The 24,924-nt window shown below is 40.8% G+C and overlaps 2 protein-coding genes and 1 long non-coding RNA gene across 3 annotated transcripts; all 3 read left to right on the top strand.

Annotated features, from left to right (window-relative positions):
* The first annotated feature begins 907 nt into the window (after positions 1 to 907).
* Positions 908 to 10,800, top strand: LOC136448562 (DNA-directed RNA polymerase III subunit RPC4-like). Its single transcript, XM_066448175.1, has 10 exons — positions 908 to 1,015; positions 1,910 to 2,089; positions 2,904 to 2,953; positions 3,210 to 3,379; positions 4,142 to 4,275; positions 4,552 to 4,687; positions 5,144 to 5,262; positions 6,148 to 6,309; positions 9,693 to 9,845; positions 10,317 to 10,800. The coding sequence occupies exons 2-10, from the start codon at positions 1,922 to 1,924 to the stop codon at positions 10,434 to 10,436; spliced, it is 1,212 nt and encodes a 403-aa protein (XP_066304272.1). The 5' UTR covers positions 908 to 1,015; positions 1,910 to 1,921; the 3' UTR covers positions 10,437 to 10,800.
* A 3,280-nt stretch (positions 10,801 to 14,080) lies between these two features.
* Positions 14,081 to 18,211, top strand: LOC136448997 (uncharacterized). Its single transcript, XR_010757961.1, has 3 exons — positions 14,081 to 14,348; positions 17,553 to 17,708; positions 18,060 to 18,211. It is a non-coding gene; the product is annotated as an uncharacterized lncRNA (long non-coding RNA).
* Positions 18,212 to 18,216: 5 nt separating this feature from the next.
* On the top strand, positions 18,217 to 23,842 carry LOC136448996 (NACHT, LRR and PYD domains-containing protein 14-like). The gene is made up of 4 exons (XM_066448749.1): positions 18,217 to 18,757; positions 20,309 to 20,877; positions 21,225 to 22,959; positions 23,598 to 23,842. Exons 2-4 carry the CDS (start codon positions 20,366 to 20,368, stop codon positions 23,751 to 23,753), a joined length of 2,403 nt encoding a protein of 800 aa, XP_066304846.1. The 5' UTR covers positions 18,217 to 18,757; positions 20,309 to 20,365; the 3' UTR covers positions 23,754 to 23,842.
* The last annotated feature ends 1,082 nt before the right edge of the window (positions 23,843 to 24,924 follow it).

Below are 24,924 nucleotides of genomic sequence, written 5' to 3'. Positions count from 1 at the left end.
TAAGTCAATGGAGTTCATCACTAAATCGATTGATTCCACGGCCGTGAAACTCTCGTGGAAGTTATTGTCAATAACTCAATCAATGGTCTCTGGATATACCTGCGAGCACCCAAAACGGCGGATTTGTGTGGTACCTGGGAAATCAAGGCAATGCTACATAGTTTGAGTTCTATGCAAACTTTCTTGACTCACTTTCGTCCAAAAGACGCTGTCCATTGCAAATCCCTCCCAGTGTTGAGAACATCTGGACGCAAGTGCCATGATTTCTGGATGAAAGGATATTTATTTTAATGGTGCGGTTGAAGTTCAATCCTTGTGAGTCTGGGAGTCACGGCTAAACCATTCCGTGCACGGAAACACCTGCATAAACAATGCAGTATGCAGTAGAAGCAATAAATTCTCCACGATTTGACATATCTCGTATCTTTTAGATATGGTGAATGGCAAAGACATTCATGCAACCCCCCTCCCAACATTTGAATATTCGCGCCAAAAATAATTCACTCATAGTTCTGTTTACTACCGAATCTATCGATTTTCAGAGGTCTATAGGCGGTTCAAACTTGCCATACATGTATCATGACAACCCCTACACTCGATACAAAGCAAAGTTCGATCGATCGATCAATTGTTTTAAACAATGTCATGAAAAACTCACCGTGCACAACAGCATGTACATGTAACAGCAGCACAGAATAGGAGGTTTACGGACTGGACCATTTTTTTGGGAGGGGGGTCACCTACGTGCTATTTTCTCTGCACTGCTTGCTTATCAGATATGATTGTACCCAGAAACCGCAGCACGAAAAAAAAACACAGAAAAAAGGCACAAAATAGCCCAGCCCGTAACCTTACTAGGGAAGCTATATGCTTCCTCCCTGATTCGTTACAGTATTATGTGGATAACCAGGTTACCTGCTTCTACTTCCGGGGTCAAGAGTTAAAGGTTACTCATGACTGACTGCGATAGTTGCGCGGAGCTTGCGAAGATCTTCTAATTTTCGGATAATTAAAGGTGAGAATGACAATTTATGCACGTAAATGATATGCCTACTACCTCCAGCACTGCGTATGTCCAATTCATATCCTTACGAACATCTTACAAGGTTACTGTAGGACACTTAGTCGGTTGGGGAGGGGGGCGGCACGTTTCTTTCGATGGCTGGTGGCTGATCATAACAATTTGCATGTTGAATAGACATGATAAAGCTTCTAAGGTCCATATTCCTACCGGAAATGAGTCTTCTTTTAGTCCTGAGAAAATTACCCTAATTAGGTCTCAGTCGTCTTGGTTCGTTTTGTAATGTTAAAGTTGGACTAATGACATCCAAATGTTGTCTTAGCGTGAGGTCCAGTCTTGTTCATGTTAGTAGAATTGAAGAAGACTGAATATCAGGCTAATTGAACTCACAAAAGTCGTTGAAAAAGAAATATCAACAAAAGACATGTCTGAGCTGGTCCTACATTCTGTGGAGGGACATTATACGTATCAATAATATGGTTACACAATTACAAATCCGACCAAAGTTTAAGGCCCCTGACCTGTAAATAGTTATAAGCCCATTCACGGTTCCGACTACACATATGGTAAAGGCCCCCCGAGACGTAAACTAAATCCGTTGGGGCGTTACGTTGTTATGCAAATCTAGACAATGTCGAGATGAGCACTGTAATACAAGTTAGGGGCCTTCACCGTTGACACTGCACATGCGTAGTCGGAACCGTGAATGGGCTTATTGTCTGACCATGCTTTAAATAGGCCCAGATATCCACCCGTCTGTTTTCATAACAATGTCCAGACATGTTTTGTTTATGGCTCCGGGCTTCGCCTTTGATCATGACCAGTACATGCACAGGTGGATCCGTGATCGTTAACAGGCTTACTCGATTTGTTGACATCTTGATACAGAGGCAGAGAAGTATGGCCTCTAATAAGGACGGTCCAGGACGTCCCGCACCTGGCGCCAGTGGAGCGTCAGGTAACGTGACTCCCTCCTCCCCCCTGGTGGCGAGACGAGGACGGGGAGCCCCCCGGAGGTTACCGTCCATCCGCAGTCCCAGGGATCTCACACTAGGGGGGGTGCCAAAGGTAGGTCACTATGGGGACTGTTTCAGGGATACTTATCTTATCTAGCGTCTTGCAAATTTGCATACAGGGGTTCATCTACTAGTTAAAGAGGGGAACAGGGGCGGAGTGCCCTTTCCCCCTCCATACCCTGACCATGTGCCTCCTTACCCTGGGGAGGAGGTTCTGTGACACTGACAAGCATAAAATTCTGATTGACCAAGGATGCTACCAGTACTAGGTCACATGTGACCACAGTCTTCAACTGTGACCTGTCTGACAATAACTTTGCCCCTCAGTAAGCCAAAGACTGCTCCATTTTAACCTAAAATTCTCTAAAACTCACCAGTCAAGGGGGAAACCATTCTTCCACACCATCCCCCCACTTGGTTCCTTTGCTCCCTCGCGGCTCCTTGCAATTTTCTTCTTGAAAAAAACCCTGGTATGTTATTGCGATCAGCACTGTTTGCTTCACAAAATACGTCACAAACTGCAATGTGAAATTCTGAACAATGTTTTCTGTGACGTCACATACAGACAATCCTAAGCTAATTACCTTGCGAATTCGAATACAATTTTTGATGGTGCAATATTTAGCAACAGGACAATGGTGTATAGATGCATTCGGCACATGTTTATGGTGTATATTTATAAATATATATATTATATATAATCAGAAAATGTTGTATGTTGCTGTGCCATCAATGACGTTGTATTGTCTTCAAACATTACAAAATACATGTAATGATGCTCCCATGTTATAAGCTATAAATTTGTCTGTTGTTTACGGACTTATATCTGATGTGCATCAAATAAAATGTGCCATCTCTGTTTACAGAAAACTTTTACCCCCAACATTCCAGTTCGAAAAGAGAGGAATAAAAATGGGTGAGTCCATGCATAGATACTTATTAGATATGTATTAGTACTGTACCATTGCTATGTAAAGAGGATAGTGCTGTCAGTCAAGCTGACACATGTATGCACTCTTTTTTTGTTTTATTGTCTTAAAATAAGAGGTACATAGTTAAATTATAATACTACTAATCTACGTACAGAATAACAGATTCGACTGAGTTATTGCCAGTTTTTAAAAATCATTCTAATGTCAAGCACATTATTATTTTGATACACCTTTTTTTAGGGAATCATCTACAAGCAAGCAAAGTGAACAGAAGGGCAAGTCTTCGAAAAGGGGAGAGGAGAGGGGGAGAGGTCGTGGGGGGAGGGGGAGAGGAAGGGGGAGGGGTGGAGATGTCATCAGAACACACTCCATCTTTGAGGAGGGTCCAGCTGGGAGACAGGTCCGCAGAGGTAAGTGCATGTTCTGTACACAACAATCTACATGTAGATAGTGACGATGGTACTGTAAGTGCAGAAATTTTAGCGATGGTTTTATGTTCGCGGATTTTTTTTCTGATACCGTAGCAGATGTGACTATATAGCGCTGCTGCAAACTTAAGACCACCGCGAACACTCCATTTTCGCCCCAGCGCAAAATAAAATTTAAATGCATTTACAGTACTGTATGGAACAGCCTGAAAGTACACTGTAAAGTCACTTTTCTCACCAATGTTTTGAAAACCGATTTTATCTGGGTATAATGAACTCTGTTACTCCTTGCCATGTGAAAGTGTTGCAGTAAGAAGAATGCAGTCCCGAATGCGACTGACTCTAAGTACAAGATGTAATCCGCCCATGTTGATACTACTACAGCTAGATAAACTGTGTAGAACACTGAACATCTACACTACCAGACATACTATACTTAAACATACTCTGTATTACATTTACAATACATTGATGTAGTTGAACATTAACATTACATTTGCAAGATATTGTGTTACTTTGAACTGAACATTTCTATCCTAGCTGTGTGGCTTGCAGTAGTTTTTACCTGTGATGTTTACGTCAATTATGGCTTTTATTCTTCAGAATAAACGGGCATTCATGAATGTATACATGAACATTTATAAGTATCTATCAAACTGTAACTCTGTGGTAGATGGAATCAAGCACATATCACCTACTGTATCACCTATTGTTTAATCAGTTGTTTATATTTCTTGTTCCTAGGAGGTGGTGGTGGAGGTGGGTCCTATGGCTCCTCTGATATGCCTGCCCCAGTATTCAAGGCTGGGAGTAGAACAGACATCCCAGAAAACAAGGAAGACACCAAGAAAATCCTCAAGGCTCTTCAAAGAGATGACGTAAGCTAGGGGACAAAATTATTAGCACTTAAGTCTCAATCATTAGTATTGTGAACTTATGTGTCATGTGTCAAGTTCATACAGCATGTGCTATCACTAGTCTAATGCTAGGGTCAAATTTCTAAAAGTAAAACTGCGGCTGTTTGCAGGAACAAAAAAATAAATATACACAAATTACGCTCACATCATGATCATATCATGTGATGATTTTCAAAAATGTTTAGTGTATGTTGTTGTCTTTTATATCATATTTTTCATTCCCTCTCGTTGTCCCAGTTTGTCAGTGACATTGGCTATAGGGAGACAGAGAAAAGTCTACTGCCGGTGCAGGTGCCTCTAGTAACAACTGGCTCTCTGGTAAAGCACAAGGAAGAGGAAGAGATGGAGACAGATGTCAAAACTGACACCAAAGGTTTGTCATTACATCTAATACATTTGTATAAGTGTTATTCTATTCTTTGCATTGGATGGTTAAAATATGAAGAAAGTTTGGTGTTTCTTTGTTTCTGTTTTGGGGTTTCCTGTGAATTTCTGTCAAAACCGATAATGTTTTGGTTTTGCATGTGATATTTTTTTTTTTTAATCACATAGCCTTCTATCCTTTCTGTCTATCTGTTGAACAGTTTTTCACTTTTGCAGTTTTGAAAGAAATATCATGTGATTCAGGGGCTTTTTGCAACTAATGTACACTTTGATCATATTTGTAAGTTTCAAGTCTTTCCCTGATGGTAGTAGTAATAACTATTCAGTTGCCAGCCCAAAAAATGTAATCTACACAAAAGTGATATTCGTATACTTTTACCAATAATCAACTTCTTTTCCTAACTTTCAACCACATGACATTATTCTTTTGTTTCCCTGTGAGTAGTAAAGCCAGAGACTGAAGATGATGTTGAGATGGAGGATTTGACTAAACCAAGTGTCCCAACTGCACCTGTCAAAGCACAGTCTGCTCGGGTGAAGTCCGAAGTGGGACAGGGCAAAAGGGTGAGAAAACTGTTACAGGTGTCTTTTTTAAAGTCTAAATGATTTTGCTGCTCGGGTGAAATCTGAAGTGGGACAGGGCAAAAGGGTGAGAAAACTGTTACAGGTTTTTTTTTCGAAAGTCTAAATGACTTTTCTGTATTTAAAGTTTGAGTGCTGCAAAATTTGGTAACTGTTGGTTGTGTATAGGTCTTACATATATATGACAGTGCATCATAGATTACAAATAAAGAATAGAGAATAGATTACAAGAGATCCATCCCAAAATACGCCATGTCCACAAAGTCAGTAACGTGCACAATCTGGCCTTTCCACAGCCGGGCCAAGCAAAGAATATTTTCATGAGTACTCCTGTGGAAGCTGAGAGGCCAAGTTCACTGCAGAGAACTGAATTTTACTGATACTTTTACCAGAGACACTGGGATAGAGATACCTAATAAAGCCGGTGTCACAATTCATGCAAGCGTCGGCCGACTTTGTAGATCGCCCGAAGCTTGCCGAATTTCAAAATCGCCCGAGCGTCGACCCTATTTTCCAATGAAAATCTCAAGCGACATCCGTCGAACACAAAAATCTAAAAATGCCCCATGAGATGGTACCATCTTTTGGACATGGAAGAAGTCAGAATCGACTAACCTGGTAAAAGGCCAATTTTTGGATCAACTTTGATTTCTAAAAATTGCCCGAAACCTGCGTAATCAACAGGACGTCGGCCGTACTTCGGCCGAAAATGCACATTTGAAGCTCGCCAACACGTCGGCCAAGCTGAATTTCTTATTTGTGACGGGGGCTTAAGGACAGCTTAATGTGGCATGAAATCAGCACTAACTTTGTCCAAGTTTGGTTGATAGATGATGACGATAAACTATTTTGCCCCTCCCTGTACAGGTCACATGTGCAGAGTTGTTCTGCAGTAAGGCTGGGAATGACAGTGAGATGCTGTTCTTCCAGTTACCGGACACCCTCCCCATCCTCCCACCCTCCCAAGATGACGACGGCAGACGAGAAGTCAAGAAGGAAGATGGGAAGACTAAACAAGAAAAGGAAGAGGTATATGTAGCGTCCTATTCAAAGCTCTCTCCATCGTCCGTCTTTCCATCCCTGAATGGAATTAGATACTGTTTTCTTTTCAATTCATGACATAATTGCCGTATTTGCATAAATTTGCATAAGAGCCTTGGAACCATGATGTCCTACCTTGCCCATAGAACAACATACCTTAAGATGTTCAAGGGACATCAAGCTATCATTCTATGATAGTGGACTAAATATATAAAGGGTGTCCTACGTTTGTCAATTTTTAGGCCTCTTCTGAGAATCTCCTCCTGGACTACTTAGGAAGGACATATAATTTGAACCAGTCCATTTCCCTTGATGGACCGAATCAAAACTTCAGAATGATGTTGCCTTGACTTTGCCACTAGATTAGAATGAATCCCTCAAAATGTAGAAAATAATAAGCGTTTCAGGGTTGACGAGTTCAACATTGCATTGGGGAGCATGCCAGGTAGGACAGTAAACTATGTGCCAGAGGCTTGATGAATCTAGTAAGTCCTGCAAGATTTCTCAAGCAATTGGCACCTAGCTTCTCTGTGTCAAACAAAACAGAGAGGAAGGTGAAGATTTAGAGCAAAAAAAATCTGTAGTCCTTTTGGCCTAAATTTAGAGCTGGAAAGAACTGTTCTTAGTGTTTTTGCCATCCCAAAGACTCTATTGAAACACTAATGTCCAGTCACTTTTGACTTTTTTAAAATTCAAAAACGCATACTAAGGAATCCGTCCTCTTTCAACTAACATGAAATTCAACATTCAACAGTGAATTGAAATGTAAGACTTATAGTTTATCAGATTTTCATAATTTCTACTTAGGTAACAAAATGACCCTCTGACTATTATAAAATCATAACAAGATTAAACTTGGGTCACGAATCCAATTGTGGAAATTGCTTTCTGGAAAACAGATTCCATTACTTGCATGTACAGGATTTTTTTCTCATGTCTGCCTATTCCCTAACTTAATATAGATAGATTTCTCTGTTGTAAACCACTGTAAAAGTGCATACAGTATTTTTTCTGTCATGGGAAATTAACCACAATAATATCAGCTCAACTTGTTTTTCAGTCATCTGTGAATATTTTGTAGTCCAAATTTCTGTTTACATTATTCTTCTCGGCACACAATAACTTTTTGTGTTTGTAATGTGATAAAAACTTCCTTGATCTTCATCATGATTTCCCATGTGATACTTTGCTAGATGTAAAGTGAAGCCATTTAGACTCTAAATTAGAGGTAAACTGGGGATCAGGTTTTTTGTGTGGCAGAGTTGTCACAAATCTTTACAAATCACATTTAAGATGTTGTCAGTGTACTCGTGTAATTTCTGCCTGAGGTTTGACCTGTTTGACATGAAATGGAAACCGAACAAGCTCCTCATCATATTTATTAGTTTACAAATTTTACAGGCTGAAAGGATATGAATCTGTATACAGGGCTTCAATTTCATGTTTGGGAATAAGTGCACTGGTAACCTAAAAATCTAGGTGCACTGAAAATAATTTTGGTTGCACAGCATAAAATAAAGAAGAACATCAGCAAAACCATATTACAAATGTTACTGACCCTCTTCAGAGCTTACTTCTGAAATTCTTAGACTATTGCCATATGACTTTGAAATTTTAGAAAGTTTTGATTATTTTTATGACAGGTAAATGTCAAGAATACACTGTATACTAGTGTTCGATAGTACCTTTATGAACATAACCTACACAAATATCTAGGGTGCACCCGCAGCCAAAAGCAGGTGCACAGCTTCAATTTTGGGTGCACAAAAGTGCATAATGAACCCAGTATTTTGAGCCCTCATAGTGCCCTTAGAGGGTTTAGAGATAGAAATTTCACAATCAATTTTTGCGTTTCGGCGCATGCGCGCCGGAACGCAATGTCCTGGCTTTTACCTTGCAGGCAGGAACCAGGGAAGCTTGGTTCAACACTGTGTCGCACACAATAAGACCTTATATGGCAGTACGTTCCCAAATCCTTGTATAGCCGTTGCCTTATATGGCAAGAGAGCACGAAAAGGCAGGCAGGCTAGATTTGCATGTGACACAGGAGGGCGACCGCATGTAACTGCTACAACTGTTCGGAAATATCATTGCATTGTGGTTTCGGACTTTGATATCCTGAAAAATGACCATATTACATCTATTCCACAAGATTGCAGAAGAAAAAAAATGATTTCGTCAAGAAAACGACCAAAAATCGGCATAAATGATACCATATAGTGAGGTTATAGCATTACGTCCAAAGTGACTAGTTACGTACCGCAGCTTGGCCGATCTGGCGACGCGAAGCACTTCGGACCCAGAAGATCCGGGTTCGTGTCCGTGCATGGATTTTTTTTTCTTTTTAGATATTGAATATCAAAAATAAATATTGATATTATATTAATCTATCAATATCATATTTATGAATATCATTTTTTTTCATTAATAAGTAAAGAAATATTTTATATTTGTTATTTTTAAATATTCATTTAATATATACAAGGCCTTTGTCTTATGAACAGGACTTCATAGATTCCAAACCCGGCATTCGAATTTTTCTGTTCATTGTAATGGAAAATACCGTGCAGCGGCTCCTATGCGCGGTAAGATGATTCTTGCAAAACACTCGCCACTAAACTTCTATCCCCGATGTAAACAGAGGCTCTTGATGTTGTTTGCAAAACAGCGATTCTTTGTTACAGTAGCAAATGCTCCATTGTTCAGTATCGACTTCATTCAGACAACACGGACGTGGAAAGTGGCGCCCCTGGGCACAAAACTATGGGAATTTTCATGAATTTTAGCAAAATTACCCAGGAAAATAAGGAAGAAATGTTGTAAATGCGGAAACCAGAATAATACGGATGAGGTAGCTGTTGATTTGTTTGACATTTGGTAGTCATTTTAGATAGAACCTTAGCTGTTATGAACTTCTATTTCACTTAATTACCATAGTGCTGATGATTCAATGGTGCTTTTTCAAATTTTATGTTTTATTGCGTGCCATGTACATAATTACATTGATAGCTTTTATAATGAGCCTATTATACATTTTAGAAATAAGTACAAGTTGTAGGCCAAGACCAGCTTTTTCAAAAGCACTTAAGTTAAGTGACGTAACTTCAAAATTGCTTTCCCCAATCTGCCTTTCTCTATTAAAACAGTACTCATTTCCCAAAATGACAATTTTTCTTATAGACTGAACAGCCTTTGAGTGACTTCCTCTGGCAGATTTTACTTCAAGTAAAGGGAAAAGACAATTCACACTCATAAACGTAGCCGAAACGCCAGCTTTTTTTAAAAGCTCTTGTTACTTATGAATTCATTTCTACCTAGCCTTGAGGATAAAACAGTTTGTGTGATGTGGGCATGTATGTTATGATTTTTAGGACAAAGCTGGAGGTGAACTTTCCTCAGTGTTGCCCAACATGTCGGAAGGTTACATCGGGAAGCTTCAGGTCCTGAAGTCAGGCAGGACCCGGCTAGTGTTAGGGCATGTCGCACTCGATGTGAACATGGGAAGCCACTGTTCTTTTCACCAGGTGAGGCGCTGCTACATAATCTCCAAGCAGATCTTCCTATGGCAAAGTCATAATGGCTACATGGCCATGCAACATAGTCTTAGCTGGCTGTTACGATTTGGCCACCTGAAGGTCTGCTTGGACATTACTACAGTCAAACTTGGTCTGACGACCATGTCCAAAAGGCGACCGCTTTCGGTCGGTCCCGATTTTCTGTCCCCAAAGACGCAAGCATTAAACAATGTGTCAAAGACGACCACTTGTCTTCTGTGACCGCGACCACCCCCAATCTGGACCGCAAGTGACCAAAATGTTACCGAAGACGACTGCATCATTTTTGCGCGGCTTGTACTACATTGTATTTCTGGTTTTAAACAGTCACTTAAACATAAAAGATGAGCAACACCTCATAAAGTGCTCCTTTCATATACATTTTCTTGGATTTTTTTCCACAGCACAGAAAACAATATCTTTCTGTATTTGATTTTTCAGGAATTGGTGTCTGTCAGACATAACACTGAGGCCCAGACCGGTGACATGACCATCTTAGGCCCTGTAAAACACAGACTAGTGTGCACTCCAGACTTCAACACTTTACTCAAGCTGAGTTAGCACCTACTTTGTACAGTAGGTTATGTTCTTGAGAACCCTGTCTATTTAAGATTTCTATACATTGTCACAGTCATTTTTGTTCACTTCTTAAGTTATACAATAAGAGCAGAATTAGCAGAGTTGAGCTTTATTTTATCATCAAATCTGAGTTCTTGAAGCAGCACTAGAGACCCTGTAACTGTTTAAATGGTTGATATAGTATGCAGACACATGTATATTGGGGAATAGGTTTACAGATGGCTTAGTACAGTGCTTCAAAACATTATCAAGATTCTGAAACAATCAACAAGGCTGTGACATTGTAACAGACTGTCTTCGATGATGTTTGTGTCAAGAATGTAAATAAACAATTCTTGGACCCCAATCTGCAACTTTTTGAATCCGCGTTATGTTGTTGTCTCAAAGGGCTGTCCAGCATTGTGGTGCACATACATGTACTGTTTGTATTAAGTTTTTTTAACAAATGAAAGGGCACATAATTGTATTGAGTTGAAGTGACTTGTTTGTTTATATAACTGAGTGTAGAGATCGTGATTGGAGTCTCTGTCAACAGAGCGATCACTGATAATCAGGATCTCAATACAATCAGCGATTCTAAAAGTAGAGAGCCCATTTGCAGTCTCTGTCTCTGTCTACCAGTAGAACTGTCAATTCTGCCAGATCTCAATCCCTACCAAAACATACATGTAACTGGTAAACTAAGATAAGGCATAACACACCATTTTACACAGGGATGACGAGACGTGTAAGACTGGACTGATAGGTATGATCCACTCTTATGTATACAGGGATGGACCCCCACTTGTACCAATAAGTGTGGTGGTTTCTTTTCATGCATGAGGTGTGGTCATTTCAAACATATAGGATGCTGGCATCATGGAAAATCAGTGTTCAAAATGTTACTGGATAGGTCAGACCGTCAGACCATTCTAGATCTATGCAGAGCCTCACCAATGGCCTGCATAATATACATGTGGAAAATGTGGAAACCTCAGCCCGGTTTAGCACAGCCTTTCCCAGGCATATTGTATAGGCCACGGGCAGCGCAAGGCTCTGCATAGGAAAATGGGTCAGATTAAATCCCTGACTTTGTTACTCCTAACCAAGTTAAAATGTTGAACAGTTCACACACTTACTGCTCCCAGTGTTATCAGTAGCAATGCCCTTTCGACACTCAATTGTTAAGTACACTGGCTGGTGAACTTTCTTTCAGCCATTGGGGAAATCAATGAAGAAGAAGACCCACTTTTAGTACTATAGTGTCCATTGACCCAGTATCGAGAAATAGGTGGCCAAGATTTGTCTGGGACTTGCCAGCCCTCCATGCATACACACTACCAAAAATGGAAAAGGAATTTTTTCTTGTTTTACTTCCACACAGAAAATTAATCTTCCAGGAAGAAAATTATTCTGTGTCCAAGAAATCGTTCCTGTCAATGGGGCAAGCAAATTTTTCTTGTTTCATTTTTTCTTGTATTGAGATTTGTTTTCTTATATTCCTTGCAGGAATTGGATTGGTTAGTTCTATAGAATATTATTGTTGAAGAGCTAAAACTTTCTCACTTCAAGTTCAAAATTCTAACTGCACGGAAATTGTTTCATACAGGCCAGTGGGAAGTTACTTATGCTACGGTCACATTACCAAACCTTAGCCCATTCTGGCTATTTATGGGAATTGCAAATAGAAGTGTTAATGAAATACAAAAAAAAATATGCTGATGACTAATTTCTTTTTACTCTTTGTGTGTTTTGTTGTCTTTGATATCATACTTTTTGTTCCCGCAGTTCTCGGTCGAGTGCTGGTTCAGAAATGTGACTCTACAATGTAGCATACGACCATGCACCCTGCAAGAATGAAACATTCTGTTAGTATGTACATGTGCCGCTCAGAAAATCTTTGGAAAGTGTTGTTATGATGGTCAATTCTTTTTATAGCTAAGTTGATTTTTGAATATTGTGTTGAATTGCATGTGTGTGAAGTAATCTGTTATAGTGACGAGCGTTCTCAGACCATCCGTCTTCAATTATTTCTGTCATTTTGGATTCTCAATAAATGAGAGATGCTTGCTCTGCAAGTACAGTACAAACACCACTCTAAAGGCTTACAAAAATACTTGTTGTTCAGTCAACAAATGTTTGAATGTGGCTAGGTTGATTTTTGAATATTGTGTGGTATGTTGATGAAGGTTAGACATCCAGGTAATAAGATACGCCAAAAATAGTTACTCAAGCAACTGGATCAAATTTTGAAACAGACGTTTCAGACAGCATCCGCTATCATTCTTCAGTGACTAAGGACAGATCTGGTAGAACTAGGTTTTTATACCAAACCTCTGAATACATATGTTAATGAAGTAAAGACAATATTGTATGGTATATCTGTTAAACTGATGAGCACTCTCAGACCATCCACATCCAATTACTGCCCCAATCAATAAGGAGTTAATCAGGTTAGTCCAGAAGATACCGGGTCCTTCCATTACCTCGGTAAGGACCTTGAGGCTCTGCTCGTCAACATTATCTGATGAAAAGAGGAAAAATACGATTAGCGTGGCAGGAAAAGATGTAGAAGTCCCTCTTTTGAGGCTACGGTCTCCAGAATGCAATGATGAAAGGACTTACAACTGTCTGTTTTAATTTTTTTTTTTTACTGTTATTTTGATCTTAGACTAGCAATTTGGCCATTATTCAAGACTGGTTATGGTAGCATTGCAAAACCTAACAGAGACATTGTAAAAACTCCATTCGTGATTATTTCTTTATAAATCAACGACATTCTACTCTACAATATTTCAACATCAACGAGAATTCACATTATACACATCAATTGAATGTGTAAAGTTTGTAGTTATATTTATGAGGTTAAGACAAAACGATTAGAGATGGTTCAAGAGGTTAAGGTAGTAATTGAGCATAAGGACGCACTAAAAACAGTTTTCAAGACTAATAAAGCAAAAATTGTAATTGAAATTTCTTGCATTTTTACACAAATTCTTCATAATCTATTGAGAGATTTCGTATAAAGTCATGCTTCATATAATAGTGGGAATCCATATTTTATCATTCATAAACGTGAGGTAAGTATTGCCTATAGTAAGCTATTTCATGGACGTCACGCAATGTAAGTCCAGTCTCTACCAAACACATTAGGTGACTGCAAAATCATAAACATTGGCCAAATGGGTAGGATAACATGCTTAAGGGAGAAGGCGGCCATAGAGTTTTTGGCACCCATTGAAGGGTTGGCCAGTTTTACTACCAGGTGTTGTTTTTCTAGCAACCCAAATCGTCTGGTAGAGACCAGTGTAAGCCTGCTAAAAATGCCGCTGCGTGTAGTTACGTCAATGATCATGTGAGGCGTCGGCAATCCTCAGCATCATGGCGATGATTGATGGTTGTGACAGACGACGGGATGCTAATATTCGAGTCCTCTCACGTTCAGGAGTAGAACGGGACCGACCATTGTCATTCGGTGTTTATTGTGCATATGTTCAAATATGAAATTAATTATCAAAATGCATCGTTGCTGCAATACCTATAAATTGAAAGGCAAAGTGCACCCTCCGTTTTATCCCAGTGCAAGTGTTATTGATTTTAAGGACACCCTCCGACGGCAATAATGGTCGAGCCCCTAAAAAGAGATCGATCGGTCTGGAATGATTTCATTCAGCTGTACCGGCATAACAGCACTGCAGCAGCCAACGGCAGGGCCGCTTACATCTGCCATATTTGGCTACAATAACGCCCTAACAAGAGCTGGATTGTTGTGGTTATCTTCATCCCGATAGACAGGTACCCTTGGGCGGAGACGTCGTCGGTGCCAGACCGGTTTCACCCCCGATGGTTACGGTCTGATAACCCCGGTCTCTAGGATATTCCGAGCCGGCCTTTTCTGCAAGAGAGCGGGCAACGGTAAGTGGCATGGACAGCGAGACATGTTTTGAAAGGGAAAACTTGGTTATAACATTAGTTATTGGCACCATGTCAACGGGATACATAGCTGGGCAATACATATAACAGCAGCACAAATTTGCACCAATGTTAATATATTACCAGACTTCCGTGTAGCGACATACAGCCAATATCCATGGCAAACACAGACAGTATCTATACGATGAGCTGCTGCACATGGAAAATAAATGTTTTATTTTCTGTGCTCTATGATAGTATCTACATTTAACGCCTGTTCTTTTTTTAGTAGAAATATCATTGTCGCCAATGATTGTTATTGCATGGTTGTATGTGCATTTGTAAATGTTATTTTGAAGTCACTCGTAGTCCGTGACCCATCAGACCTTGCTAAGGCCAATACACCTTAATTATCAGCATTCGTCTGGACACGATGACCTGCATTATCTCAGAGCTGCAGATATATAATGATATTATGCATTTCTTGTAAATTTCTTTCACGTGAGGCTTCGTATTCATTATATCTTACATGTAAACATCACATGGCTGCACTGCATACTAAACATGCAACTTACATTTGGTTATGGTGTTTTCAATCAACTCCATAAACAATGTTGAAATCAGTCTAGAATATATAATTTGTAATAGATATGCATGTCGATAAAGTCTAATAATGATGGTAACGAGGAGCAAATTGATAATATAATGATATTTCTGCCTACTTTTTTAGTATCCAGATTGAGTATATACAGATTAGTATGCCAAGTGGGGGTCGCTCTTGGATTCTATACGATGACATCATACATTATTGTGTTGTAATTTCAAATAGCTAGGTGTGCCCGATGTTGAATTTAAAATGAGGAAGCGCTATTGATGAGGTAACGTGTACTGCAAGGTTCCATTATCGACCCCAATGTAAAAATCAACGAGCGAGATTTTTCATTGCACGAAAACTATAATTAAGAACAAAAGAAATCCTTTGATTGCATTGTTTGCAAATTATCATCTGTTTGACCTCTCAAATGCCCTTAAGCGAGCTTTCTGCGGTTGCAATCAGGTGAAAGCAGACGTTACTTCATCGGATATGTATTTGATCGTCAATGTCTCCACCTGTCTCATGAGACCATTCTCTCATCCCGGATTCCCAATGCAAAACAACCATTCGTCGTTTGAATTCAATAAGGGCAAACCCAAGCCTTTGTTTGTTTCAGATGACAACTATCTCTTTGAACAGTTACGTTTATTGTTTTGGGCATCATGAGCAACAAATCATAGTCCTCTAGGATTTGGCGGCCCTCTTGATTTGTTTCATAATCCCTATGATGCAGTTGTAGGGCTTTTTCAATAATATATGCCACAGCAATTCTACGTCAATTAGATGATTGAAGAACTTCAAGGGATCGGAACAACTGCAATTACAGTAACGCCGTACGTCAACCGTTTGCCTTTTCGGGTGATACGTAATCATATTAAGTCATTCGTTCTCATCAAGAGATTTGCTAATGCGCCGGTCGATCAAAATCATCGTGAAAAATTACTGATGATCCATTCAAAGTAAATCCCTTGTTGTTGAGTATTACGTAGAATGTATGTGATTTATAGGGACACGGAATTACATATACGTCCATGATCTAGTTTAGGACCAGAGACGAAGTGTGGAGAATAATAGATGACGATCCTGGCGCCGCTCAGAAATGATCAATAGTTCATATTCTTTGGTCGTGTTTTACGGACATGGACATGCGCATACAAATGACTTGTAACTGATTCTTAAGATACACCTCTTTTATACGATTGAGGCTCCGGCGGCGACCGCGAAGCGACCACTGAGTGTCCAAATATTAGACAGGTCACATAGCAAATTTTATTGATAGAGGGAAAACTTTTTTTACGTCTTGTGTGTTTTGCTGTCTTTGAGATCATACTTTTACATATATCTATTATGAAATATACACGAATCAAATTTTTGTCGCTCGGCGATCACCGTCTAGGGGAAAGAAGTTCACATGGTTAGAAGACCATACTCTACCAAGCAGTCAGGATTGGGTCCGGCTGGTTTTTGACGTGTTTTTAGGCGTTTTTGTCGGGCTTCCTCTTTGGTCTCGTTTTTATTGTTGTCGCCAACATAAAACAAGAACAGACAAAATAGGTAGCCTGATAATAACGCCTAAAACACGTCAAAAACCAGCTGGACCCACTCCTCTGCTTGGAGAGTAAGAAGATCATATTTCAAAGTAAAACTTACTGATGCATTCTTGGCGCCATGGATGAGTCATCTGCAGCTGGTAGTCGATTTTTATACTGCGGGTTCTGAGAATCTGGTAACGACCTTTGTGGTTAATATCATTCTGTTGTACCATCTGGTAGGTTCGACATTTCACATGCTTTGCGTACATCAAAACGTCATAAAATCGAAAACTGCTGTTAGGTAAAATTAGACGTCGGCAGACTTAAACCAGACACTTTCCTGGCTCGTTTCAGTCTGTTGCTGTTTTACATTACAAAGGACAGAATGTTTGTTCCCGGTTAACCCAACGCTTTTTGCTGTATTCTATCTCGAAATAATATGGCATTGTAAGAAGGCTGAACTTGTCGTTAAACCAGCATAATATCATCATTAATCGTAAGAACGCACCCGACCTATAAAGTTAGCCTCTCTCTACCCATATATTAAGCTTATGTGTCTGTAAAGTCAATCTGTGCTTTTTCAATGACGACAATGAACTAATTAACAACATAAGCGGTATCATACTTTATTACTTATAGCAAGAGTTAAAGCTAGGCAACCAAAGCAATATTAGGGCCCAAAATATGGAAATTAAAAAATGCTGAAATCTTAATGGTAATGACATTTACTAACACTATTTAGCAAATTTGCGTGATAACTTCATACTTTGAGCATTTTGATACCGCACAAAAACGTGCCGTACGATGATTCCCTTAGTTTTGCGAGCCTACAAAAATCCTGGCGACGATTTTCAGTGAGTTCTCACATCACAACGACGTCGCATTGTTGCATGATGGACGTCGCTATACATTGTGATAGTGTTATTTGAACTAATCAGGTATAGAAATGACTAAATGAATTGACTTTCAAAGTCTGATTTTCGGGCCATAATATTGCTTTGGTTGCCTTTAAGAGGAGGGGTACATATTATACTTACTATGTAGCGCCATATATACGTCCCAATGCCTTTCACCTTGAAGATGGATCCCTGGGAGGCCGCCTCTATCCGTGGTCATCGCACGGAGATTGTCCAGAGCCTCCGCGTCCAAGATGTCCGGTCATACATGATTCAAGAGGGGGTCATGGACCCAGAACACTTCGAAGACATCGAGTGTGAACGCACGCGAGCATCAAAGGTAGAACTTCAACTAAAAGGCATTCTAAATGTATAAATTATAATGTATAAACTATACAATATAAATAAGGTATCAAGAAGGCATTTCAGCACCAAGAATACTTCTTAACAGGCAAAAGTTCCGAAAATGTTGAACTTGACAACGTCATCTTGTAACTCATTTTGATATTTGGAAAAATAATGTGTGCATGGATTCACGATCATAACAAAGTTAACAGAATATGGCTAGTTAACTTTTAGTAACAAACCGTTGTTCGAGAACTAGTAACCAAAGGTAGAGACCATGAAAAATCAATGCAGGTATACAATATGATCTAAGCGCAAACTTCAGTAACATAATTTCGCACTTCAGGTTGAGCGTTTTCTGGACATCCTGGCTACACGGGGACCGAGGGCCTTCCCTGTCTTCCTGACGGCCTTGGAGGATTTTGGGTATCCGCACCTAGCTGACATGCTCCTGAGGGCACCGACAGATGTAGATGGCTGTCTTGGTAACGTGTAATTTGATATGTTATCCTGTCTCTTTCTGCTTGTACAATAAGAACATATGCTAAACATCCAAAAATCAACTTTGACCATTATCTTCCCAAGACCTACTCAAATACCAAACATCATCATAATCCATTCACAATTTTTTAACATTATTGCAGACCAAAGCATGGGCATCGCACAAATAAAAAGATACACCAAGAGCAGTAACACCTCTCGTTGAACTCTATTTCACGGAGGTAAAAAGTGACATATTAGGATGTTATTAATTTGTGATCACGTTATCAAAACTATTTGACATGACGAGAAAGCTACATGTATATTGGTGTCTTCAGAGATACACATAAGCATAGCGACATGTGCGACATGATCAAATCTACATGTGACCTTTTGTTGTTTTTGATAACGCGTTGAGCAAAGTTCATCTCCACAGGTGGCGTTGTTTTACTCGAGGACACCATAGCGAAATGTCGAGAAAACCTGAAGAAGAGATACCTGTGCGAGTACGGGTGGATCCAGCCCATTCCCTGGAACCCGGCATTTCGTCTACATCTGGATGAGGTTTGTCTCTATTTAGTCATCATCATCATAACTTACGCCAAAAGTAGTTACTCAAGCAACAGCCAACATTTTATCCAGTTGCTTGAGTAACTATTGTTGGGGTATCTTATTAAATAATCTAACCTTAATCAACGTATCATCATAAATTATTATTAGATCTTGGTGTTGACATCGCTTTGGTGGTCTTATAGCCCCCTAATGCTAATACAGTATTAAGTTTGTTTTGTGCAACTCTTGAGTTTATATTTGAAATATCATACAAAAGGCAAAAGTATGACTGGAAAGGAAACAAAACACGCAAAGCATAAGAATATTTGGTTTTTACCTATGAAATCCGTCGAGCGCTCTGTTAAATCGCTCGGTCGAAGAGTGAAGGTGGAAAAATCAACTTTCTGTATCACTCGTAGCAACATTCATCTCACACGATGCGTACTCATACGTCACACAGTAATACACGGGCACATGTGTTAGGATGTGCGCAAGTGCTTGGGCACCTGCAGAAGTTTTTAATGGCAGGACACTCAAATGTACAGAGGCGAATGCTCGGAATCCAGTCCGAAAAGGAATGATTTGTTGCCTTAAGACAGCAATTACTAAAACGTATTTGAACACATGCCAAATGCGAGTCAAGTTTATGACTTAATCCAAATGCCATGCCAAAATTTGAAAGAAAAAAAAAACATTATGACCATATTTACAGATCCCAATTCTCTGAAGCAGTAAATAACCAATAGTATATACTCCTTCTTCACTCCAAGACATTCTGTGTGATTAGATCAAATAAGCTAGGTTGTTTGCCAGCTACGCAACCCCTAAAAAACCTTCCGTTTACCGAAGGCCAAAAAATGGGGGACGTACACCAAAGCCTTTCTGCAGAACAACCAACTTTCTCTGGGATTTCTTTCTCTGAAATACAAAGGGCCATTCCAAAAAAGTTAGGTATAATTGTTGGTAACGGAGAGAAGCTTTGCTGTACCATTACTCGACTTCCTCAAACTCTATCGATTTTCTGCCCTGGTCGGTGCCGTCACCCAGTGTCGAACACCGTCAACTACTTGGTACTCTGTAGTGCACCTGTTTCCCACCTGGATTCATGAAATTGGGGAAAATACATCGAAGCCTGTATGCTAGGCAAACAGCGTTATCTGGTATTTCTAACGCAAAAGGTACTGGTACTGAAATTCAACTCAATTAAAACTTTTACTCAAGATTTTCATCGATCTAGCAGCCTGCTTGGTGCCGGACTCAGCGTCGAATGCCGACCGCACCTTCGTGCCTATTGTCTACCCCTTCCTCACCTGGAGATCATATCACGTGATCTCTTACCCGTGTAGCATACCTGCTGTTACTACAGAAACTTAATTACTGGCTAATTCGTCATCGGATTCCTCAAACGCCAGTAATTGTCATTGTGTGAATGAATGTCTATGCAATTCTGACAGTAACCCTTATATTTCATATTGGCGTGTTGAAGGTTCAGTCGACAAGGCAGTATTTTGTTACTTCAACAGTCGCAGCATAAGATATTTCTGTTATTTGTGTCTTTTGTAGGTTTATACAAACTTGGCTATCGTGGAAGGGAAGCGTCGAAGCGTGTCGGCCGACTGTATGGAGAAGTCCTACAGCTTCCAGGAAGAGTGGCTTTTCGATGACGGGCCTTCCTGCGTTCTCGTAGAGGGCCCTGCCGGCATCGGCAAAACCATGCTGTGCCACAAAATTGCCTACGATTGGGCGCAAGGCACTATCCAGTCACTGAAGAAGTTCAAGTTGGTTTTTCTAGTTGAGATGAATAAGATCAGCTTTCCCTCCATGAAAGACGTGATCGTGAAAATCATCGCAGCAGACGAAGCGGTAGACGATGAAGTGGAGGCCATATGGGACTTTGTCTCGTCCAATCCTGAGCAGATCCTTGTGATCATGGACGGGCTGGATGAGGTAAGGTCTCCTCACAAGGCAAAGATGGCGGAATCGTTCAGCAAGTCTCCGCTCCGCCGGGCCTTCTCGTTGATCACGACCCGGCCAGAGAGCAACTGCCCCCTCCTCAGGAGCTGTGACAAGGCCTACATCTTAGAGGGACACACAGTGGAGAGCCTGTCAAAATTCATCAAACGATACTTCAGGTACGCTACAACTTTATCATCAATGTTTCCTTCATTTAGTTCTTTCAATGACATTATATAGGATGGTATATAGAATGTTCTTGGTTCTTTCGACGCTAAGATAAGAGAAATTTGGTCAACTTGCGAATAGCACTTATCATTAAATTGTCTCTTGCACACTTGCAATTATGACCATTCAATAAGAAATGGTTCATACCTGTTTAAGAATATGCATTACTAGTACCATAATGATTCTATTACTCCATTACAATATGACGACGTTGAACTGAACGTCCGTCAGGATGACAAGAAGAAGAAGAACAATATGCTGTTTTGTAAACTATATATATTTGTCATCACCTCTACAGGGAAGACAGGGCCTCCGCAGACGGTCTTCTGCAGCGCATCCGTTCGAATACTCCACTGTCAGGGATAGCCTTGAACCCGCTGAATGCGGTTTTCCTGTGTGCACTCTGGGAGGATAACCAGGGAGCCCTCCCCGCCACACTTACACAGCTGTACTCAACGCTCATAGAATGTCTCGTGCGTCGCTACTTCGAACGTATCGGGCAACCCTGCTCGGAAGCCGAGCTTGTGCTCGCGGATGTTCGTAATGTCCTCGTCACTCTCGGCCAGGTCGCCTTCAAGGGGCTCGAAGAAAACCGAATGGTGTTTCAGGAACCAGAGTTGGAGGACATCCCAAACCTCATTCACGTTGGACTCCTCGCGCAAGACACTTGGGCGAGGCGTCTGTCTCAACGTCCGTGGCGCTTCCTTCACAAGACGATCCAAGAGTATCTCACGGCATACTACCTTGCCGAGTCGGAACAGGGCTTTACCGTCGAGCAATTCGCGAAGGTCATTCCGAATCCTGACATGTACATGGTGTGCATATTCCTGGCAGGGCTCTTAAAGGATCGTGCTCATTACTTCTTCGAGACATGGACAGAAGTGAGAGACAAAAGTGAGCTGGCGAACAACCTGTGCCTGTCATGTTTGTACGAGTGTGCCCCTCATGGTGAACTGGTGGAGATTGTTCTCCCCTCCTTTGTCGACGACGGCTCCTTCGACGTGACCACTAAACTGAAGAATCGATTCTACAACATTCCAACTAACTACCTGGCAACGATATCGACGATGTTGCACTCGGACCAAAAACACAGCGACCCGTTCGTCACGGCCATCGTAGTCGACAGGTGGACTGCCGCTAGCGACGTCCCGGGCTTCAGACAGTTACTCCGCACCATTGGAGTCTGTAAGACCTTACAGCACATCAGCCTTCCACTTTTCCCCGTAGCCTGCGATCTGCAATCAATGTCGTCTGTTCTACACGCAAACCATTCCGTCTCCAGTATAGACCTGGACATCCCTCTCCGGTGCAAGTCCATGCCGGTCCACGAGATCAACATGGCGGTGTCGAGGATTCTGTCCAGCGACAGTCTAAGGAAAGTCCGGCTGAGCATGTTCGGCTCCTCTCGTCAGAAGCACGACCGACCGCCGAGTTTCTCCGAAGATGACCTTCGTACCCTGAAGCTGGGAGCCTTTCTGTCGTCCCTCTCTCTCACCGGGAATACTTCTGCCGCCCTTTTCTTGCATCTCATTTCGGTTGATGTTGGAAAACACAAAACTCTCGCTGCCTTGAGTCTCAATATCAGTGAGTCAGAGAAAGACCCACTTTGCTCAAGCCTTCTGTCTTCTTCGCTGGAAACAATCTTCAAACAAAGAGGCATGGTTAACAAACTTCTGTTGAGCTACGGATCAGCCTCTCTCGTTGTCCCGACGATCCTGCGGACGACTGCCATCAAGTACCTGATTCTAGACGTCTCAACATTTCCGGATCAGGACCTTTGTGACGTCATATCCGCTTTGAATCGGTCAAAGTCCATGGAGTTCGTAGTGCTCTTTAGTGAAGTAGCGGCCTCCCAAGTCTATGCTAATGCAGGAAAACTGTTGCATAAGGGGCCCATCAAGGCGGTGGGACTGCTGTCCAGGTTTCCTCACTCCTGTCAATCACCATCTCACAAACCTGGCGTCAAGCGTATGACTCTCATTGCAAGTGACCAGTACGTCCCGACAAGCACCAAGGGAGCTAAGATGCTGCAGGTGAGGCGGTTGTTATTCTTAGATGAAAGTAAAGCCACGAACTTAAGTTTGACACGGTAATTGTTGCCTCTTGAAGGAGACAACTAAACACAAATTTGCACGCGTTTCCATGCAGATACATAAAAATTGAAACCATCACCAACTTCAAATGAATAATTGCAATGTAACTGATATACAGTTCGTTTGAATGTTTATACAACGTATATGTATGTATGTATGTATGTATGTGTGTATGGATGTATGTATGTATGTATGTATGTATGTATGCATGTATGTGTGTATGTATGAATGTATGTGTGTGCGTGTGTATGTATGTATGTAAGTATGTATGTATGTGTGTATGTATGTATGCATAACGAGTTTGTACCCGTATATTCTCGCATATAGTACTATCTAAGTAGAGATCAGGCTCTGGTTTATTTTGAACGTCTTTACAGGCATTTGTCTGCTTATTTCTATTTTATGAGTTTTTCTTGGTATATATTGCCAAAACAAGTCGTAACCTAACCTCTGCTTGGGAGGTATTATGTAGATGTTTAGTATTTATGTTTGTACATATGTACAAAATGTTGATAAGACCGAACCTAAGATGCGTTTCTCTTTTATATTTATTATTATATTTTATATTTCTCTTCCAGACTGCATTTGAGGAGTGGTTCGACGAGATCAGCCGCGCAGACATGATGGCCCAGAGTGACGTCATCACGTCTGCTCTGGACACGTTGAAGTTCCAGACCTGTCCTAAACTGGCCTCCATTGGATGGAACCATTTCGAGGTTTGGTACAAAGCGTGATGAAAAAAGGTTGATTAAGCATTGCAGCATTTAAGACCATTCGAATGTAATCTCCAAGCAGATCTTTCGGTGGCTATAAGACCGTATCCAACTGGCCAAGGGAGTTTTTGTCGAGACGAAAAATCCTTTGCCAGTGGGATACGGTCTTAGTTAAAAAGTTAAAATCCTCCCACACCATAAGGTGTATAAGCCGGTGCCCATCCCCGTTCCATAGCCCTGGGCCACACTGTGGTGCAATCACAATGGCAATGGCAGTGATTGCGGCAATGATATGTTTAACTTCCATACTGGTTTCAGAAGCATGTACAATTTTATGAAGTCTTTGGTATGACCTCCTGTCCAGAGGTGTCCAACCCGGGCACAAACTCGGGCTTTCTGGTTCCAAGTAATTTGGACCAGATGTGGTAAGTAACAGAAGCGAAGACCACTACACCACAGGGACACCCCGGATTATAGCCACCGAAAGATCTGCTTGGAGATTACGTTCGAATGGAATATATGAAAAAATATCTTTCAGCTGCTGCTATTCTGTACACGTCTGTAGGGCAGTACGTAGATACCTGATGTAGATATGGAAATGGTCATGAGATGTAGCAATGAATTGAAGCAGCGTATACTGGTGGGATAGCGTGCATTAGAAGAAAGAGAGTTCAATAATTGGCATATGTCCCGATTTTCTCTTAGCCTACCCATTCGTCCTACTAAGATGTAGTTTTCAAGTTTCGTACTACCCCGTCTTCTATTTTCAAAATGTTGATCAGAAAGTCACTCTTGCAACAAGTAATGGATTTTTTCCCAACTTCTATAGCTAGAACCTACAAATTGTCTTTCACGTATATCAATGTGTCTTGTGTGACAAAGTAATTCTTGCATATTCGTCCATCATTTTATGAAAATAACATTATTCTATCATTTTTCTTTTGTTGTTTGTTTAATTTTATAAGAAAAACCTCACTACTATTGATCGAATCTGACTAAACTGATGTGATGGGGTGTCATAAACATGTAAATGTATTGTATGGAAATGAGTATATACAACTGCACTAGATTATAACTAACGGGTATGATGACAGTCACATAATTGTGCTAACTGAGATAGAACAGCTACAGGCGACGAAAACGTGTTGCTGCAATGTTGCATACTTGTCGCCAGAGCATCGCAATCTCATAC

The sequence above is a fragment of the Branchiostoma lanceolatum genome, chromosome 14 (genome assembly GCF_035083965.1).
Source record: "Branchiostoma lanceolatum isolate klBraLanc5 chromosome 14, klBraLanc5.hap2, whole genome shotgun sequence".
In the NCBI taxonomy this organism is placed as follows: Eukaryota; Metazoa; Chordata; class Leptocardii; order Amphioxiformes; family Branchiostomatidae; genus Branchiostoma; species Branchiostoma lanceolatum.
The sequence above is the reverse complement of the archived record's forward strand: the minus strand, read 5'-3'. Positions and strand labels throughout refer to the sequence as shown.

Bases quoted from the DNA above. Each gene is read 5' to 3' on its own strand.
- LOC136448562 (XM_066448175.1), top strand. From the start codon at position 1,922: ATGGCCTCTAATAAGGACGGTCCAGGACGTCCCGCACCTGGCGCCAGT. The intron at 5,263-6,147 runs GTGAGAAAACTG...CTCCCTGTACAG, and splicing joins AAGTGGGACAGGGCAAAAGG to GTCACATGTGCAGAGTTGTT. The intron at 9,846-10,316 runs GTGAGGCGCTGC...TTGATTTTTCAG, and splicing joins GCCACTGTTCTTTTCACCAG to GAATTGGTGTCTGTCAGACA.
- LOC136448996 (XM_066448749.1), top strand. From the start codon at position 20,366: ATGGAGAAGTCCTACAGCTTCCAGGAAGAGTGGCTTTTCGATGACGGG. The intron at 20,878-21,224 runs GTACGCTACAAC...TCACCTCTACAG, and splicing joins TTCATCAAACGATACTTCAG to GGAAGACAGGGCCTCCGCAG. The intron at 22,960-23,597 runs GTGAGGCGGTTG...TTTCTCTTCCAG, and splicing joins AGGGAGCTAAGATGCTGCAG to ACTGCATTTGAGGAGTGGTT.